The sequence below is a fragment of the Rhinolophus sinicus genome, chromosome 5 (assembly GCF_057876585.1).
Source record: "Rhinolophus sinicus isolate RSI-liver-muscle chromosome 5, RSI-T2T, whole genome shotgun sequence".
NCBI classification, from domain to species: domain Eukaryota; kingdom Metazoa; phylum Chordata; class Mammalia; order Chiroptera; family Rhinolophidae; genus Rhinolophus; species Rhinolophus sinicus.
The window spans coordinates 98,137,724-98,159,536 of NC_142505.1; the positions used below are offsets into that span (position 1 = coordinate 98,137,724).

At 34.3% G+C, this 21,813-nt stretch overlaps 1 protein-coding gene across 4 annotated transcripts in view; it reads left to right on the forward strand.

The window, feature by feature from the left end:
• GABRG2 (gamma-aminobutyric acid type A receptor subunit gamma2) overlaps positions 1–21,813 on the forward strand; it is a 76,629-nt gene that overhangs the window by 20,590 nt on the left and 34,226 nt on the right. For all 4 annotated transcript variants that reach the window (XM_019740800.3, XM_088798767.1, XM_019740791.3 and 1 more), the window contains exons 2-6: positions 562–713; positions 2,263–2,330; positions 4,721–4,941; positions 8,036–8,118; positions 10,719–10,856. In XM_019740800.3, the coding sequence (XP_019596359.1) occupies positions 562–713; positions 2,263–2,330; positions 4,721–4,941; positions 8,036–8,118; positions 10,719–10,856 (662 nt within the window). The remainder of the gene's footprint in view (positions 1–561; positions 714–2,262; positions 2,331–4,720; positions 4,942–8,035; positions 8,119–10,718; positions 10,857–21,813) is intronic.

The window sequence follows — 21,813 nt, forward strand, 5'->3', positions numbered from 1 at the left end:
ATGCACACACCCTGCGGGAAGAAAAGGCAGCAAGACAGAGCTCTCCTTAGTAGTTCAAGTGAGGGAGGAGAGGCTCATCTGGCAGTGTGTGGGAGCGAATCTAATTATCAGTCTCTCACTTTCATTAATAGGTTGGAGCAAGTGAACTTCTCAAAGGAAAAAGAAGTAGACATTATGCCTGAATTCATGGACTACGTTATGATCATTTAAGTATCACTTGCACAAAAAATCGTTATTTTATATGTCCTTCGTGAAGCTGGGCATGTGAGCGAGAAGAATATCGACTATGAAAAAGGCCAAATAACTGGCAAAGCATGGTATACTTCTAGACGGGAGGGCAAGGCATCCTGAACAACTGGAGAGGACACTTCTGTAAATTCTAATGCACATCTGTGCAGTTTAAGTATTAGACTAACGCTCAGGGGAGAATTTTCACTGTAACTCATTTTAATCCATTCCTGTAATCTGGTTTAACTTCTCTTTTCCCTCCAGTGGTCTGGGAGTAAGAGTTAACTTGAATCTAGTCTATATATTTCTTGATCAATATTTTTGTTTTCTTAGCCTCACTAGCCAAAAATCTGATGATGACTACGAAGATTATGCTTCCAACAAAACATGGGTCTTGACACCAAAAGTTCCTGAGGGTGATGTCACTGTTATCTTAAACAACCTCCTGGAAGGCTATGACAATAAACTTCGACCTGATATAGGAGGTAAGTTACAGTGTTCTACAGTGCGGTGTAGATAGAACGTCATAAACATGACCCCCACATTAAAGGAAAACATGAGCATATTTAAATAAGCAGAACCATTTCAATGACACTTTCATTACATATTGTAAAAATAAAGAATGTATAAGTAGCATTCCATCCTTGGGGAGGGCGGGGCATTGGTAAGTGAAGAAAGATAAAGAAACGAATAAAGACGATTTTTCAAGTGAGACTTGAGCCCTAGAAACTCAAACTTTCCTAGATATCCCCAAAGGCTGTAAAAGAAAAGTGACAACTTCTTTATGAAGTAACATCAAAAACAAACAAGCAAATAATGGTAAAGAAAGGATATACTGGTTATCTAGTGCTATATAAATAACCACAAAATCTCACCTCAGTTGCATATAATAAAATAGGCATTTACACAGCACTTGGCTGGGGGTGGTCTTACTTAATGTAAGTCAGGATGGGGCTGCTCATTTAGAGAAGCTGTACTCTCATTCTTCTCCCGGAACCAGCAGACTAGCTAAGAGTAAGTCTCCTCAGGATAACAGCAAAGAGCAAAAGAGAAAGTAGAAGCTCATAAGGCTTCATGCTTGGGATTAAAACTCGCACACTCACTTTTGTCCATATATTATTGGCCAAAGCAATTCAGATGGCCAAGCCCACAGCTCAGAGGCAGAGAAGTTGCCTCACTGAGGTGACAGCAAGCGTGTAGATGCCAGGAAAAGTGAAGAATTCAATCCACCACAGAGAATCGGAGCATGGCATGTGCAAGGACAGTGGATAAAGATGAGACACATGTTCTTGTTGAATTGAAGCCCAGAACAATGTTATGAATCCTTGTTCATTAAATGTTAAATGAAAATGGAGCACAGGCATTTGGTCATGGGTGTAATCCTACATGATTTTTAACATCAGTCCTCTTTGACAAATAGGTACGTATTGGGTTTCCATATGGTTGCCTCATATTATTTGATGAGTCACAGAATCCATTCAGTCACTGAGGAAGATTGATTTTGTGTAGGCTAGAGGTATATGAGGATAAAGTGATCACAGGTGGAATCAACAGGTGCAATGGTTCAAAAACAATTCATAATACTTGTTGCTCTTTATATCTACTTCATGTTTCTAAAGCATATTTTCTCTAGGTCACTAAATTGCTTGTTTTTTCCTAGATGGGTCAAGTTTGGTTATAATACCCAAGTAGATATAAAAGCTTGAAGGAAAAATGGTAAAGTTCAGGATATTTGAGAGAAGGAGGAAGAAAATCTGAGTTTTTTTCTTAGGTGTTCATTTTTATATAGTCTTGAAGGGATAACTAGTTTTAAAACTCTACTATGCTTCGTTACTGGGTTGACATGCTTAAATGGAGCTATTTCTTTGAAAAGAAAGTTATTTAAATGTAGCACATTGGTCACTGGAACCAAATTAGTTGTAAATAAGTCACTTCTAATGCAGCAAAATAAATCTGTATCTAGAATAACAAAGATTAAAATATTATAATATGGTGCTTCTCCATATGCACATATCTCTATGGTTCTCTTTACAGTGAAACCAACATTAATTCACACAGACATGTATGTGAATAGCATTGGTCCAGTGAATGCTATTAATATGGTAAGTATATTAGTTTCCTAATAGTCTATTTTATTAACGTATTAGAGAGGATATGTGGTATGATGAAAATAGCCAGAAATATGCCAACGAAAAAATTCAGAAGGGAGAGAGAATGTTTCAGATCCTTTTATCCTCTCTTGCAATATGAAGATAATTTTTAATGCTTTGATACGAGAACTAAATGTGATTATTTGCATAAAATTAATTGGTGTAAAATGCTGTACTTCTAAAATTCAATGATAATTGCTTACTTGGTAAGTACTGCTTATTACAAAAGAAAATATAGTGCTTCACTACATTTTAGAATGTTGATGGTGTGAAGAGGGCATAGTTTGCCTCAAATCAGAAATGTTTCTCAGAGGAAATAGTGGTGAGATATAATATTAATAAATGTAACTGTTTCTTGCATAACACTTTCTATCCAAATCTCAAATAAGAAATTGGATTGGAGAGCAGAGTAGAACATATAACGTAACATAACACAACATAATATGACATGACATGACATAACATAACGTAACAACATAAGACTAAAACTTTAAAATAGTGCTTACCAAGCTAGCAATAAGAACACTCAATGTTGAGTCAGAGAAATGAGAAACTTAAATTGCTCTCACTTGGGGTGATGAAAAAATATAAAAGTCCACCTGCATAGTCCATGCAGATAAGATTGCATGTTTAAATGTTAAACAAATGCCAACATGTTGCTTCTTTGCAACTAAAATTCTCAGATTATTTAGCATTCTGATGCGCACTGCAAATTTCTGAGCTGAAGAAGCTAAATATGTATTTTATTTAAGTATAGAACGTTTAATTTCAGGAATACGAGTCCCCAGAACTACTGTCCAAGGATCACAGTCTAGGAAACGCTTGTTTAAAGAATCTTTAAGCTTCTATCATTTATTTATTTATTTATATATTTATATATTTATTTATTTATTTATTTATTTATTTGTGTGTGGGTGTTTTGTCAAAGTGTGTATCAGAAATTATTTAATTATTCCATTTACTGGCACATCACTAATTAGTTGACACATAATTTCATAAGATAGGTTCCCTCCTCATAAATTGTAGACTGCAAATGTGGAACTAAATGGTGACCAAAATGGCATGGCTTACCCCCGTGGAAATATAGTCAATTACAATGAGACATGACAGCCAGAGGTGCAAGGAAATAACATAGACAAATACAACTTAGGCAAAGAAATAACATTACAGTCTGATCCTGACAGGCTGTGTATTCTTGGGCAAATAAACAGTCTTCCCGTCTTTCTGTGTTCTTCATCATGAAACGGCGGTGGGTTAAAGAGACTGGATTAGGAAATGTGGATGACTCCTTTCCCCCAGCTCTCATATTCTAACACTTGAGTTTTTTTTTTTTCCCTTTAATTTTCTCATTTATAGGCATAATTAAAATCAAGTTACAAAATAATGCTAAATAATAGATAAATCTTAGTGAAACTAGAACTCGGGTGTTCTGACTCCAGGCCTAATGGTCTGAATTCACATCACACTTCTCTTTGATTAAAACTGATCACTTGTCACTTTAGTGATATATACTTGAGCGTGATCATTACAGAGTAGTTTGTCATCATAACACTATGAGACTATATTTTGTGATAGAGATTAGCACAATATTAAAAATTATGTTGAATTGGTTCATTTCCTCTTGTTTAGAGAAAAAGACAACTATAATAGTTCTTTTTTTTAAGGTTACCTTATACACTGTATTAGTGTTTACTATTTGACATACATAGTGCAAAGCACTTTACGTATATTACTTTTTTCTGTCTGCATACTACCTAACAAGATAGGTTCTTTAGGGTCCCCATTTTATTATGAGGTATCAGAGCGTCCAGAGGTCCAGTTTAGGACTGTTTTGAAATTTGTGGACTTTCATTCTAGAGCAGTGGTTCTGAAACTGGGTGATTGTTTTCCTTAAGACGTTGAGCAACGTCTAGAGGTATTTTTTAATTGTCACAACTTGGAGGGTGGGGTTGGTATTTGTGCTAATTGTATGCAGTTGGTAGAGGCTAGGAATGCTACTAAGCATCTTAAAATATATGACAGCCCCCACAATAAAGAATTAGCTAGCTCAGAATAATATGAGAAGCTCTGCTCTATACATACCAAATGCAAACAATTGTATCAGGGCTATGATCTTCTGCCAGAATTCATTTAGACTGGTCTGTTTTGTCATAAAAATATCAACTCATCTACAAAAGATGAGTCTTGTTAGCAAAGTTTTTGCTTTCTTTTTCACTCTTCAAAGCCAAAGTAGTTTTGCTTCATATTGGCAATGAGAACAAAAATGATAAATACGACCAAATGCTCTACAGTATAATGCTATCTATTAAAAATGTTCTATTTCATCTTTTTCTTTAAAACAGGAATATACAATTGACATATTTTTTGCCCAAACATGGTATGACAGACGTCTGAAATTTAACAGTACAATTAAAGTTCTCCGATTGAATAGCAACATGGTGGGGAAAATCTGGATTCCAGACACTTTCTTCAGAAATTCAAAAAAGGCTGATGCACACTGGATAACCACACCCAATAGGATGCTCAGAATTTGGAATGATGGTCGAGTGCTCTATACCTTAAGGTATTCTTTTGGGGGGAAAAAGGAGTAACAGCTGGGAATAAAACAAACATCAACCACACTCTCTCACGACAAGAGAAAGAAAGGTCAAGCCTATATCAGGGTTGGCATGTCTAATCAAAATAGTATGTGACCCTACAAAATTTGTTTTTCTTTCTGTTATCAATGAGTTTTTTCAAAGGACTAATCATAGGTAGAATTTATTTTCTATGACTAATGTGAAAACTCTGTTTTCTCACAAGGACATGAAAGTTTCCTTGCTTTTGTAAGATTGCCTGATCTTTGCATCAATCTTAGATTTGTGTGTGTATTCTGCTACTTTAAATGTGGAAGCTGAAACACAGTTAGTCATCTTTGGGACCACCATTTGTTAGCTTGGAAATGCCTCTGTTTCCAAGGAAACCATTGCAAAAGGAGAATTTTTGATGCAGCAGTCTCCTGTATGTCTTTCTCTTTTTAGTTGCACAATGGCAAGTAACTAGAGTCAATTCCACCTCCCAATACCCACTCCCCACTACATTGATAGGCTGTTTGACTTAATTTATTGGCTATTTTGGAAATAGACATTGTTTGGGAAAGTTTTGAACCATTTTCTTTTTCCTGAACTTAAATATTAAGTAACATTTGGAAGGTTTTCTACTTAAATTCCTTTCTGTCCTTATCTTAGCAATTCATACTTACATGCATTTACTTAAATATTTTTATGCTGAAGTTTCTCATTGGTGAGATTATATTATTAAACAACATAAAAGATACATACAGAGGCTTAAAAATCAGACAAATCTGGCTATAATTCTTAGCTTTATATTATACTATCTGTATATATTAGGATAAATCTCCAGAATTTCTACATACAGGGCTTGGGGTCAGCTATCTGGTAGCAGGGATCTTGGTGCCAGAAGACATATCTCAAAACTTTATTTGTATAGTAAGTTGTAAGCTTGATGTTTTCACTTGGTTACATTTTTATTTCCAGGAATTAGGTGGGAACTGATGGAGATTACTGGGAAAGAAGGCACCACCATCCTCACGACACACCTCCACCCTCCAACTGAGCAAACTCTTATCTTTCATTTGTTTAATTTCTATAAAATACAGACAACGACTCTTATCTTACAGAGTTGTTATAAGGACTAAATTGGGTCATATATAAGTGCTTCACATAAAGCCTGATATATAGGAAGCACAGCAGATATTTATTTGCGTATTTTTTAGTAAAATATATGAATATGATTCTTCTACATCTTAGTATCCTGGAACTAATTCATGTTACATGCTCTTGTGACATATTTTAGGCCTTGTGTAATATCCAGTATATAAAATAAAATATTTTAAAATGGCTACAAAACTTTATATCAGTTGAACAGAGTTACATATGTTGCTAGGAAAAATGGCAACAATTATAAAAGAAATTCACTGCATATATTTTGAATTCATCATGGGTCTTATTAAACCAGAGATAAGGTATGACTGAAATTAGAATTTAGTGGAAATCAAAGTTTGTCTGGTAAATCAGAGCTCAGTGCGGCTTCTGAAATGTTAAGTCAGTCAGACTATCTCAAGTCCCCTTATTCTCATAACATTATAGTCATGTTTTCACTTCTATCAATTTGCAGAATCACTACACAATATTTAATTATGAAAACCACCTCAAATGTCACTCAAAAAATTCAATTAAAGTTTGAATGAGTTGCCAATCTATATTGAGATGATTTGATTCTTGTTCTTATCTATAAGGAGTTATGAATGTGTGTGTACATATAGATATGTATGCACGTATTTATCTTTGTTTCTGCAATCAACATATATTATTTTCAATTTTAATAATTCCAGATTAATTTGGAGAAATACCAAAAATATTGAATTTAATTATAATTTCACTTATGAATAAAACTAATCTTTTCTTTGGAAGTGTATGTAATTATTAAGTAGCAATGATTAAAACCTCTAGCTTTGGAGACAGATAATCTTGGGTTCAGAACTTAACTGTGCCACTAGCTTTGTGACTTTTTGCGAGTTCAAGTATAATCAAGCCATAAAAAAAAACTTACTAAATGAGAAAATAATTCACCTTACCAGTATGATGTAAACAATTAACAGCTTAAGGATTATTAGTTATATTTTAAGATCAGTAATTACTCTATTATACCATAGAAAAATAAAATCTACCCAATTAAATATTATGCCAAATTGTGAAATATTTTAAAATAAACAAATGTCCATAAAATAACTTTATGACTTCAAGATTGATATAATTCTAAGACATATGGCTAACAAATACCAAATTTTAAAAATCACCAACTCATCACCAGTACAATTTTAGAATATTCAAACTTCTCCAGAGGTGGACAAAACATCTGGAACTCCTTTAAATTTTCTCCCTTATAGAGTCTCAGCCCACACTGAGATCCAGAAAACCTGTATGTCTAATAAGCACTCCAGACGTAAAGTATCTTAGACTCATTGGCAAATATTTTTCTAGTATGTCTGTGTATGTGTATTTAACATTTTTTGTTTGCCATTAGATATTTTTCTATTCTATTACATCCTATTTAATTGCTTCATAGTGTTCCATTATAAGAGTGCATAATACTCCATTGTGAAACAGGTGTTTTTCAATTCACATACAGTAATTTAAAGCTAATAGCTAACAAGTACTTACAAACAGAAGTTCTGCTTTAATTAGCAGATAAGATCTGAGAATTACCAACATTCATTTACATGCAAACAGTAAATGAGTTTAAGTTCTTAAAACAGTTTGTTCTATTAAGAAAGTTAAACATATTCACTGAGCAATCTCATGTGTGCAATTACTTTGCCAAAATAATTATGTGATCATAACTTTTAGATAAATGGATTTGAGGTCAATGAGAACCTACTGTTTAGTCTGTTAAAATAAATGGACTACAATAAGTCTTAAAACAATTTTCTCCTGGACTTGGTGGATTTCTTCAGTGAGAATCACCTTGTGTTATCAATAAGAATGTGAGATATACTATCCAGAAATAAAGAAGAATGGTCATTAGAAATTGTGTTAAGGTACATTTTTAAAACTGTCTGAAATCTTTCTATTTCCATTTCATGTCTTTCTATTTAGGCTGACTATCGATGCTGAGTGCCAATTACAGTTGCACAATTTCCCAATGGATGAACACTCCTGCCCCTTGGAGTTCTCCAGTTGTAAGTAACTCTCATTCTATGTTTTGTATCCCCTCTCACCAATCATCTAATTGCAATGTCAATTAATTGGGAGATTCACAGAAAATGAAAAATGGCATTAAGCAGTGTTGTTGATTTTAAAGATGTTGACAGTTTCTTTGATCATAACACCAGCTTGTCCCTAGTAGAATGATTCTTGCAAAAAGGGACCTAATTTATCAGGAATTATAAATAAGTTTCACTGAGGTGTAAACTCTTAAATTGACAGTGGTTGCCTGGAGCCCTTTGTTGAGAAGAATTGTAGAGCCAAGTGGGGACTAAGTAGAAAGGAGTAATGGTGGATTTTACCCCCCCCCCCCCCCCCCATGGGCCCAGGAGAAAAGAGAAGCAGCGTATTTGCTACTTATTTTCTCCCTTACCTTTCGGGATGCACAGAGATCCAACAGTGCCGTTTGCTCATTCCAGTTTGGGTATAACTGTTAAAGATAACAAAACTGAAAATTACCTCCTCTTCCTCCTGGAGTTGTAGCAATATCTGGAACTAGTTATCCACCAGTGACTAAAAGACTGATTTGGGATGTTGTATGGGTCTAGTTCAAATCCCAACTCCATCAGTATAGGTTTGAGCAAATTACTAAATTTCTCAGTGAGTGCTCATTCCCAGTTATCCAGCAGAGATTAAAAGACCTGTCTCACCACAATATTGTTTTGTTGATATGATATATGCAAAATGCTTGGTACGCTACTTCACACACAAAATTCAATAAAGAGCTCTATTACTTTTATTCTTATCATCAGATAATAAAGTAAAAAGATCCATGATGGCCCTAACAAAAATTACGATAAGAATAAGATTTAGTAACCTTCACAAATATTTCCTGTCTGAATCAAAAACAAGCCTGATTTCCCCCAGATGTTTGTCTCACTACTTGTTCAGCAAACATGTCAGGTTGCTCACCTCCTCCTTATTTTTGGTCTGCTAACTGTGCAGATCAGGCAGAATATCACAAACTGATTGTGAACTTTAAGTTTTTATTTTTATAAATACAATTTCCCATTCAAGAAGTAAGGATGACTCCTAAGAGCCAACTAAATCATAACCATACTTAAAAGAAGAAAAAAAAAAACAATGATGACAGAAGCAAACATTTTTTCATCATTACATCAATTCCAGAGGGAATTAGAGGAACAATATCACTGTATAGCATATATATTTAGAAAAGTTTATATTGTAAAGACTATTCACATGTTTTACTTCATCCAAGAATGGAATAGTTTTTAAGTGAAAGCTTCCTCAAGCTTTAGGAAACTGGACTTACTTTCTTTTAATTTTCCAACTGGGAACATTCTTCTCCTGAGTCACTAAAGCTTAAAAACAGGTGACTTCTGTGACATCTGACTGACAACTGTCTTCTGAACCCAAACACAATTTAATATTACTTATTTCTATTAAAAAAAATTAAATCCCCCCAATACATTTTCCATGGGAAGTTCCCTAATATCATTATTCTTTTCCTTAGTTTCTACCACAACCTGCCCCCCCACACACCCCTACCCCATAGCAATCTGGGGATCCAGCTTTTTCTTTTCTTTCTTAATTTATAAACACATAGTAGAAAAAGAGTTGGATCAACATCAAAGAAATGGGGAAAATATAAGGGATTTTATACTAAGTAATCAATCAGCCTTCATAATCAAGACTTATCTTTATATAGCATCATTGGTAGACACACATTTGAGATGATTTCTTGTTTTTTTTAAAGTATCTATCTATCTATCTATCTATCTATCTATCTATCTATCTTTTACTTGAGTTTGTTCTACAGTTTACTTAATGTTTATCCATTAAATATACATTGACCATCGATTTCATGAAGTACTAACATCATACCAATAAAGAAAAAAATAATTTAGAAAAAATAATTCAGACACCTGTCCAGGGTATCAGGGCTAGGAATTGTCCTGCTAATCACTGCATCATCGACCTCTTTCTGTTCTTTTGGCTGACAAGATTGTCCCTTCAGAATCTACATAGGGCTCATTGGTATCTCCCCTTGGCATTTCTACTTACTGCTTTTCATTGTAGATTTCTGTGTATATTAAAATGAAGTCCCAACAAATTGAGAAAGTAGAAAGAATAATGTAAATAGTTGAGGTTATTTTTTCAATCATCTCCCACTCCAAGTGCATGCTCTGGTGAGGAATTTGAGTCTGCTCTTCTCCCAATATTTTCTGTTTCTGCATGACTCTCAAAAATCTTGCCCTGGTTGACTCCCCTTCACCATGAAACAATGTCTTACATATGTACTATTTATTATATACCAGCCACTTTTTATATCTTACCCCAATCTATAAAGTGTGCATATATTATATATGAAACCATGTATATAGTACACCATCTACACAACTTAGTGACTTTCAATGGTAATTCTGACCTCATGATTTTTAAATCTAACTTCCAGTTAAGATGTGATATCATTGTATTTATCTTCTCTGCTATGATGCTCTTTAGTCCAGGATCCTCACTAAGTCATAACTCTCTCTCAGTACCTTCCTCAGAGTCTTATTCCTGGAAGGTGATAAATGAATACATATAATAAGTGCTTTCCATCTCATGGCAGATGGCTATCCACGTGAAGAAATTGTCTATCAATGGAAACGCAGTTCTGTCGAAGTGGGTGACACCAGATCTTGGAGGCTTTATCAATTTTCATTTGTTGGCTTGAGAAATACCACTGAAGTAGTGAAGACAACTTCTGGTAAGATGCCCTTGAAAAGAAGTTTGAGTGACTCTTCCAGAATTAAAATTCTGGTATATATGATTCAGAAGGTTTTTCAATGCCTGTCTACAAATGATATTCAGAAAATTAAATAATGTGTTTCAATTTGCTAGAGAAAATTATAATTGGTATTCTAGTATAATAGATAAACATAAATGGATGCTATCAAATTGAAGCAAATTGGATTCTAATTGGATTAGTAAATTATTTGCTTAATTTCTTTAAGCAAAAATCAGTAGCAATTATTTAAAAATAAGAAAATATTTATTAGGTATAATGTTTCTTTTAGGAAATGTGTTTCATAATATATTGAAACAGAAGCATTTAAAGTAATCCCACAGAAAAAATAAACTTTCCACAAATGCAGAAAAGTGACTGTAGTGGATATGGACTAATTCTCTGTTCAGTCAGTAACTTAATATTTGAACTGACTCCATCACTAGATAAGGGACTGCACTTTGGTATCCACAGGCCTGGGTTCAAATCCCAACTCCATCAGTTACCAGCTGTAGATATTGAGAAAATTACTGAATCTCTCAGGGGATCAGCTTTCTCAGATAACCAACGTGGACAAAAAGATCGGCATTATAGGCATACAGTGTATAGGGAAAAATAAAATAAAATAAAATGCTTAGAATGGTATCTGGCACTTAGTGAACATCAATAAATAGTAGCTTTATTAATATAAATTATCATCACCAAGTGCGCATTGATACCTAGTATGGTCAGGATTTCAGATTTTTCAAGAGAAGTTAAAAATCTACATTTTTACATTAAAAATCATGATTGTAATGGTATTAATTTATTGGGAAACAACAACAACCCAACAACATTTGGGGCAAGTTAAACATATTTCCAGACTAGATCTGTTTCATGAATGGACAGTGTGAACCTTTTGCAATGATGAATATATTACTCTAGTTACTCCTTTTTAAATTACATGAATTTAAATATGTCCCAATTTCAACTACAAACATTGTGTTCTCAGCTTGACATCTATTAAGACGTGTTTTTCCATGAGTCAAGCTGTTTTCTGTGGCTTTACTCACACATTCCTGATTTATTTCCCCCTGGAATTTATAAGACATATTTTTGTATTGACTAATTTGGAATAAGGCCTTCATCTTTTGTACAGAGAGAAGCAAATTTAAGACCTAAACAAAGATGGAAACCTAATATTCTACCTTCATAATCACCATCCTCTAAGTCAAAGTGCTATCTGGCCCTAACATCATTTTAGGCATTTGCGCATTTCTCCTAAAGACTCTTTTATTTTGCAAAAAGAATCTGAAAAAAGGTCAAAGAAATGCTAAAATATATTTTTGAAAAGTAGCCTGCTCCCTTATTCACTGGAAATCCTGACTATTAAGTACTAGAATGGTCTTTCATTTGGTGCCAGAAAAGATTCAGGATTGCCTTAGAACTGAAGTCTTCCACCTGTGAAAGGTAGAACATGTGTAAAAACCATCTCCAAGTCTGCATGCTTCCAGAATGAGAAATTAGACATTAACTTGTTGTTCAAATTTCTATAATTACTCTAGCACCCTAAAACAGAACCTACAAATTCATGACTAGCCGATCTTTTGTTTAGTCATTTGAGCCCAGAATAGCATTAAAACAAAATTGTGGTGCGGGAAGGGTTGGCTTTACATCATGGGGCCTAAAACCATCCCCTTCCCAATGTCTCCTATTGAGAATGATCTAGAGAATTAACTGTCTATTAAGAGATACTTACAGGAAAAAAAATGAGCTACTTACATAAAGCATGGCAAGAAAAATTACCACGACGCCACAAAGCTATTAATCTTCCTAGGGAAATCAAAGCAAATGTGCATTGATATCAGATTTGATATTGAGTAGCATCATTTAATTGATGGCATCAACTCCTTGTGAATTTTAATATGGTAGCTAACCTTCACATTGGTTTTCCTGTCCACTCCCTGCTCTTGCTGGTTTGTGTTTTGTGTACAGTACTATTTCAATTGCCTCTGTAAAGAGAAGGGCTGAACTGAAACTTAACATCAATACTAAGAGGCAGTATGGTTCTTGTGATGGTTTCTAGTGAATGGAAGTTTCTGCATTGTCTTTTGTTTGATTTCTGATGCCATTCTTATCATCAAGCATAGCTCCATAACGAGTTAATATCTACAAAGAAGTTATATTAACAACTTTCTTGGGACACTATAAGAAGATAAAATTTATAGTGCTTTTGAATCTTAGCCATTATTACAGTGTGGTTTTTCTCTTAGACTTATAGTAAGTGAATTTAAATTTCTTTAAATTGTACTTAGTTAAATGATTTTTTTAAAGAAAATTTCATGTTAGGACCATAACTGAAATATCAGAAGTATTAGACATAAGTGGAAGTGTATATAAAAATATCATAAAGAACAAATGTTCTTAAAGTTTAAGTGCATATATTATGTTCCCCAGACTCCGAGTATATTGAAAAAGAGAGAAAGAGAGGTATTAGAGAAAGAGGGAAGTACAGCCAGCACCCAAGTAAAACATTCCCCTGATGTAAACAGAAGGATGGAGGGAGTATTCCACAGGAAAGAACTTCCTACCGTGGAATTCAATGCTCTTTGATAACCCTTGCATCCACCATCTGAGTCATCTCCTTACCACCAGCTGGATCAGTATCACACTTGAGAAAAACATTGCCCCGGTGGCAGACTGACAAAACTTGAAGAATACTTTTCATCCATAGTCAATACATCCAAACAGATTCTGGATCCATGATTTCTCCTCCAAACCATCATGTCTCCCTAATTGTTCTATATCTGGTAATAGCACCATCATTATCCCAGGGAGCCTGGCATGAACACTCAAAAGTCACGTCTCTGCCTCCCACATTTAATGAATCATGAAGGCACTTATGCCTCTGAAATATCTTGTGTAACTGTCCTCTTTTCAGTTGCCATCATCACTGTCCTAGTTCACGATTTTGTCTGTTGTCATCTGGATTGTGTTGGTAGCCCATTAAGTCACGTCCCTGCTGTCAGCTTCTCGCTTACACAATCTGTCCTTTACCCATTAATCATAAAAGCTAGCACTTACTGAGCACCAACTACATGCCCCATAGTAAACACATTACAGAAATGACCTACTTTCATGCTCATAACCATAGTCATACTTACTATCATCTATACCGAGGGTATCATGTTGGATGAGGAAACTGAGACTTCTAGAGGTTCATTTATGTACTTTCAGGGATCAGTTACAAGAGCTGGCATATAAATTCAAGTGGCTCGCTCACAGACTCAGGCCTCTAATCACTACACTAGGTTATTTCCACGGTGGCCAATGTGTCTTCCTGAAGAAGCACAACTCCCATCATGTCTCAAGAATTCAGTAGGTTCAACTGAGCACAAGTTATTGTTCCTAATATGTAAGCCCCTGGGTCCCAGAAACTTTCCAGCTTTGTTTTCTATAATTTCCCACTTGTGATAGAACTAATCTGTTACATTTTCCTGAATATAACCAGCCAATCCCTTACGCGCATTGAATCTCGGTCTCCTTTCTTTTTTGAATAGCTTCTGCACTCATCCCCACTTTCTGTGATGACTTTTAGGCTTAAATAAGCAACACTTCCTGAAGGAGGCCTTTACTGACCTTACCACCAAAATAACTTCAAACAGTTTTTAAGAATGTGCACTCTTGATGCCAGGCAGCTCACATTTGAATACTGGCTTATATAAATTATTTAATACATCTAAGCTCAATAGCACCGATATTGCAGAGTTGCTTTGAGTATTATGTAAGATACTCCATTAAAATCACTTAAAATTACCTGGCACATAGAAAGTAATGGAAGGTATGATTATTATTATTATTATTATTATTCATTATTATTTCATTAATTCCCCTCGCAGCATTCTCAACCACCTTATGAAAATACAATTTCTGACTTTTGTTGCAGTAATTTTATTCCTCCTTTTCTGACTCTTCAGACCAATTAATCAGAAACTTCACAACAGAAGGCTTCTTACAATCATCTTTGTATCTGTGATGCTATTAGCATGGTGGCTTACTTAGAATTGTTAATTAGTAGGTAGTTTTAGAATTGATTACTTGTGACAATTATATTGATAAAACTGTACATTTTCCCTCAGTTTAATAAGCACTGCATAATTCTATTAAATATATTCTCCATTACTCAGTGTTTATTCTAAAGTAGAAGCCTCTGTTCTTTCTGGTGATGTTCCCATTGCCAGGTCATTAAATTATCTACATGACTTTTAGTATCAAACAGAACTTCGTTACTTCATGTTCTCATTCTGAAATGTGGGCAAATGAGGGGAACTTACATTCTTGGGGTCTAAATGCCATCATTCTGTATTAAAAACAATATATCCCATCCTTCCTATATAAAATACCATTAAAGCTTCCACATTGTCTTTAGCAATGGAAACACATTCGTGTTTCATGAAATATCTTCATTTTTTTCTTTTTTTTTGGGAAACACATGTACATTAACTATTATTTACTTTCTTTTTATCTTGAACATCTTTTTGGCTTAGATTCTATGTTCTAGTTATATTTTCCTGATTTCCATTACAAGAAATGCATAAATATTAAAATCAAAAGTCCACGTACTACTAACTTCATCTTACTTTCTAATAGTGACATGCAGACCATGGTTTTAGAAAAGCCTGCTCCATGGATGAAGTCCAGTTCATTACTTGATTTCCAAAATATGTATGATCCACCCTATATCTTTAAATCTTGCCCACCATTCTCCCACCCTGCCATTTATCTTCCCCAAGTTTTCTGGGTAGGTTACATCCACTTCCGGTCTTTGTGCCCTAGTTTCCTTATTAAATACCAAGCGCAAATCCAACCTTATCTGCCTATCGCAGTGTATATGTACTAGTCAAATAATTCGCCAAATAGAAAAAGGAAAAAAAAAAAAAAAACTCCCATCTTCTAGGTTGTATTTTAACAAAGACGACTTTTACTCATCATTGAGGTGAACTATTTTGAGGAAACAAAAAATAAAATAAAATAAAAAGATACAAGTTAACAGTAATTTTTTCACTGAAGAGGTTGAAAAAAACAACAAAATTTTAGAAACCCAAATGATAAGAGAGAAATAAACACCTGCAGTGTCAGTCCTACCGTTTGTCATCACTTTTGAGTCACAGTAAGTTGTGAGCCCATTTCAGTCAATAATAAACTTTTCAAATTACTTGAAGAAACATAAGATCTTAAAATAAATCGGTGGAAGACTGCGCAGTAATAGATTTTTATTTTTTTAAGCCTCAATTCATACAATTTAACTTTGGTTTCAGCAGAGAAAAAAATATATAAGTTAATGTAAAGAGAGCTGGGCCACGAACAGCCATGGGGAAGCCATTGGGATGAAAGTTTCTTATTTATAAAATAAATCATTTGACTAGATGTTTCTTTCAAGTTCTTGTCCTTAGAGATATCCATAACCTCTGATATAGAATAGATGTCCTAATGCAGGAGTAACTTTCTTCATAAATTAGTGTTTTCCTTCATTAAGTTTATGACATGTTTTTAAAGCAAGTCAAATGTAAAAAGCCCTTTAGGTTTTTAATTTAGGGATAATGACCCACTCCATCTAATTATCTATTTTTTTATTAGTGATGTGCCACTACATATGTATATATACACATATATACATATATATGTATATATACATATATATGTATATATGTATACATATACACATATATATTATATATAGTATATATATACTATATATAGTATATATAGTATATATATTATATATACATAAACCAAAATTTTTAGTTGTTATTTTCTTTCAGTTGCAATACTGCGACATTCATATATTGCATTTAAAAACCTCACATTGAAATTTTAAATTTCAAGGTGGCTCTGACACATAATGGGGAGAGGTAGAAAGAGGTTACATAAAGTCATATGAAATCGAAGGAAAATTGTTTGGTGTCAAGGTGACACATTTCATTTCTACATACATTCCATTGGCAAGAGCTAGTTGCATGTTTCCAGGGAGATAAAATGGGGCTGGGAAGTATAGCTCATTTGTGTGCTAGGAAGTGGCAACAGGTTTTATGACTTTCTAGCATCTCTGTAACCTGCATATCATTGTATTTCTCACAACAAACCTCTGAGAAAGATACTGTCTTTCCATTTGACAGATGAAGCAACTTAGAGGGGCTAAGTAATTTGTTCAAGGATGCTCAATAAAGCAGTTATTTATATAGATCCCAAATTATTATCCTACTGTCTCTCTGAAACATATTAGATAAAGAGATGAATTAATTAGAAGGTATCCCTAAGCTTAATAATAGGTCATTTTACAGAGGCAATGAAGTGAATTAATAGCACTTAATGTGATAGCCATATACATGCATCAACAAAATGTTAACCTGTAGGAATAGCAATTATATTTATACATAGCAATAATATCAAGTGAGAAACAATTTAGCAATTATACTTATACATAGCAATAATATCAAGTGAGAAACAATTTAGCAATTATACTTATACATAGCAATAATATCAAGTGAGAAACAATTTAGCAATGATATCCTTGCATTTTTCAGAAATATATTTACTGCTTATGAGATAATACTTATGAGATAATATTGTAGTAAAATAAGACCGGGTCTTATATTAATTTTTGCTCCAAAAGATACATTAGAGCTGATTGTCTGGCTAGGTCTTATTTTGGGGGAAACACAGTACTATTCATTTGCTAAGTGGACCTACGGGTGGGTTATAATCCAAATCTGGCATTAATTAAGAAACTGTTGGATCCAGTCTATTTGTATGAATTTGTTCCTTGCATAAAAATCTCATCAGCAAGAAAACATAATAAAAGGTTTGCATAACTACTATTTACAGTAATTCTGAGGATCAATATGTTATTTTGGCAGTCTACCAAAACCAACCAGGTCAAAATAATATTAATTTTTATCCAAGTTTTTGGTGTTTCCTACGTCATTTGAAAATCCTGTTTTGCTACATTTAAGACATGTTCATCATTGTCACTGACACAACTAACAGAGCTGTCCTGTCCAGCTGCTGCCCCAAATCAATGCAAAACATTAATTTTTAAAAACACAGAAATGTGACTGAGATGATGGACCCTGAACCCACAGTCTGTATACTCAAGCTCATTGAAGGTTCCTTTCACTCTATTTGGTACAACTGAATAATTTCTTCATTTTATTTTTACATTTTCAGAAAGTTATGTTCTTCATCATTGCTGATAAGCAAATTTAAGCATGTCAGAGACTGAAATGAGCAACAAATAGCAATAAGGAAAATAATGTGTGTGTGTGTGTGTGTGTGTGTGTTTTAAGTTATCTTTCTTTTCTTTAAAAGAAGGATATTATAAGGATCACAGCACACTACAGTGCATAATAGCCCAGACAAGAATTTTCTGGGGCTACAAGCTAGGGTTGACCAGAGTTTATCTACCATTCTCACTTGCCACTCCTATAAGCTATTTCATTTAGCAAACCAACTCATCCATTCAAGAAGGGCAGAAAAGCCCAAGGGAAAGAGAATTTATAAATACGTTAAACCTGACTTAGTGTATTACTTTTTATTTACTTTTATATATGGGTGTCTCTGCTGTTCAAGAAACTGACAGTGTTTTACATTTAACATATAAACCACATCATAAATGTCTAATTTTTCACATTTGTCTTCCAATATATCCACCACCACATTAACTACTCTTTGCTATTAATATAAATCGCCTTTCAGAATAATGACGAAAAGAAATATTAAAAACTAACCCTTTTTTTAATTACAGTTTTTCTCCCACCCCCACCACAAACCTAAATGCTTTGCCCACACGTGTTTCTCTATCAGCGATGTACCTTTATTTATGAATACTGAAGTACAATAAGTGACATTGCTGATAATATGAAACCTCCAATTTAAACAACTGTGTTTACTGGAATAGTTGTACTCATATAATGCACAGCACCATGCACTTTGATTTTCATCACTGTTGCCCTTGTTCACTGGTAAGTGGTGAAGAGCTATGTGGTATAAAAGTGTGTAATTCATGAGCTGTGTAATAGCTGCTTGCTAAAGAGATACTGTGATGACGGACACCAATTGTAACCACCTAATGATTACATTTTCTTAGTTGATTTCTTGTTACCAGGATCAGTGACTGAGAGTTAAATTAGATTGATAGAAAAATAAAACGTTAGGGCTAAATCTTGAAGATCAAGCTGAATTGTCACTTTGCTTATAGAGAGCTTACTCTGAAGAGATAAAGTCAGTGGTTATAAATTGATAACCAATTATATAACTCCAGCCTAGAGCATGGGTCATTAGGCAAGGAAATCATTAAATTTTATTTATTGTAGTCAACGTTGAAAAACAGAAATTTCATATGAAAATCTTAAGCATCTTTCTACCTTCAACACCTAGGTCTTCCTTTACGTTGAAAATGATTGGGTAGAGCTGAATTCTCACGTGTCCCCATAGATGAGGCACAATCTCCAGTTTACCAAAGTCCCTACTACTCCGTGTTGTATTTTTAAGACTATATGTCTTTCTTCTTCAGTTACTGTTTCCTCGTTTTGAAAAAAATCATGGGCCTCTCTATCTCTATTTCAAATCAGGGAAAATGAAAGATAATGAGACACATATGTGCCTGTGGAAATGAGTATCTCTTACCTTTAATAGGTAAAAGGGATGTCTATCACAAAGCAACACTCTAAGAAGGGAATGTGAAAACTATTACTCAACCAATGTTTGCCTGAGGAAAGTCAGTTACAGAGAAATTCCAGAACCTGGTCAACCTTGGTCTCACTTGCTTTTTAAATTCTACAATTGGGTTTTGTTTATCATAATTATTTAGTATATACAGTTGAAATCAATTTTAGCTTCATTCAGTTTATCTCTGTGATCCACATTCACGGAAGACGGACTTTAAACATAAAACTCTGAAGTTTCATATACGGATATCGGATCACCTAGTCTTCTTTGTATTTTTCTTTCTTTTCAGGTCACACTAAGCAGCTAAAAGCTTTGTTGCAATTTTCCTTCACATACCTGATATAGCAGTCTTGCATAGCCAATTAACACCTTTTTCTGTTGTACTTTTCTGAAGATGAATACAGTTTATGTTCTGCAATAAAGCCTGTTCTTTTATTTAATTTTTATTTATTTATTTATGTTTTTTGATGAAATGAGACAGCTGGATATAGAGCAAAAAACTATGATTCCTATTTAAGAGTTCCTTTGTGGTTGTGCTACCTTGAGCAAGTCATTTTCTCTTTTAGCTTTCAATGTCTTCATCTCAAAATAAAAAATCAGACTAGACTGAAATTGAAGGTACTTTTTACCCCTAAAACGCTGTGCTGTATTTCCTGATATTTAGCAGCTCTGTCATAAAGCCACTTGTGGTGAAGTGGATATTTAGGTTTTCCATGTCCCCAAGAGTTCCTAACAAAATTTTTCTCATTTTCTTATTCTATAAACTCAAAAATTAACATATCCACTTTATCCATCATGTATAGAAAACTTTGGCGGCAACTGTGAGGGCAAGATGCCGAGGGAATTGCCATAGAGATGGTTGGTAAGTTAGTTAAGGTCTGAAAAAATGAACTTGGCACAGAAAAAACAGGTTCACTTTGGCTGTGAGGAGCGAGGGTGGATGCTCACTGAATTTCCTGTGAATGAGAAATTGAGGCAGGGTGGAGACAGGACAATGGTTATGGCACGGCTTTCTGAGAGGAGAAAGAACAGACACTCAATATCCTCAAATAGCTACTTGCACATAAGTGCATAGTATGACCTTAATTATTTTACTCTGAACACCTTAGTTATATAAATTTGGTTGATGTATACAGTGATGTGAATTGGCAGTCCATTAAAATAGGACTGATACTACCACCTCTACAATAATTAGAATATGATGTGCTAGCATTTGTAAGCCATATATATATACATACACACACACACACACACACACACACACACACACACACATATATACACACATACATATGTAATCTCAGTATCATCTCCTTCACTTTTCACAGTAATTCTGTAATGTGATACTCATTTGCCAGGTGAGATTATCACGCACAACTGATTTTGTAGAAATATGTCCAGAGACGGTAAGGACCTTGTTCAAAATCAGAGTATGTTACTAAACAGACACCGTGTTTCCTGACTAACAGACTGATTTTCTAATCCAGTGATGATGAACGCCAGGGCTATTTCTGAATTCATGTTTGTAGAAAGGCTTGTCTTCGGCCATTTTTCTTTATCTAGTGTGTAATTTGTTTTCTCTTTATTGTTAGGGCATCTATCTATCTATCTATCTATCTATCTATCTATCTATCTATCCATCCATCCTCTATCTGAAGCCAATTGCATACAAGTGTGGCAGAATCAGACTGTATTGGTCAGTTTAAGCTAGACTATGCTATGGCAGCAAATAGCTCTCAAATCTCAGAGGTTTAAAATTAAAATAAGTTAAAAACCTCATATTGCATGTATTGTCCTTCCCTCTATGCTTTTTCATTCTGTGGCTTGCCATTCTCATGGCCAAAGGGGGAAACAATAAAAGAATAAAATGATTTTTAAGGTTTCTGGCTTGATAGGCATGAGTCACGTGGCTCACATGGGGAAACCCAACGTCCATGGGTGGGATGCATGTTTTGCTTTATAAAAGGGCCACCAGGGAAGGACTCTGGAGGTAAGAAAGAGATAGCAAATATTCTGAACTCCAAATCATAACCAAAATTCACTATTAGTTTAATACTTTGTGCTATACATGACCTGCGTACCTGGCCAAGGAAGCAAGTGTCAGGATAAGTCACTCCCAGCAAAGAAAAGGAATGACTTACTCTCCAAGAAAAGAGACTCTCGGCATAAAAATTTGTCTAACTCTGAGAATTAGCTTCTTGAAAAGAGACTGTTTGGGGTCAAGCCTTCTTCA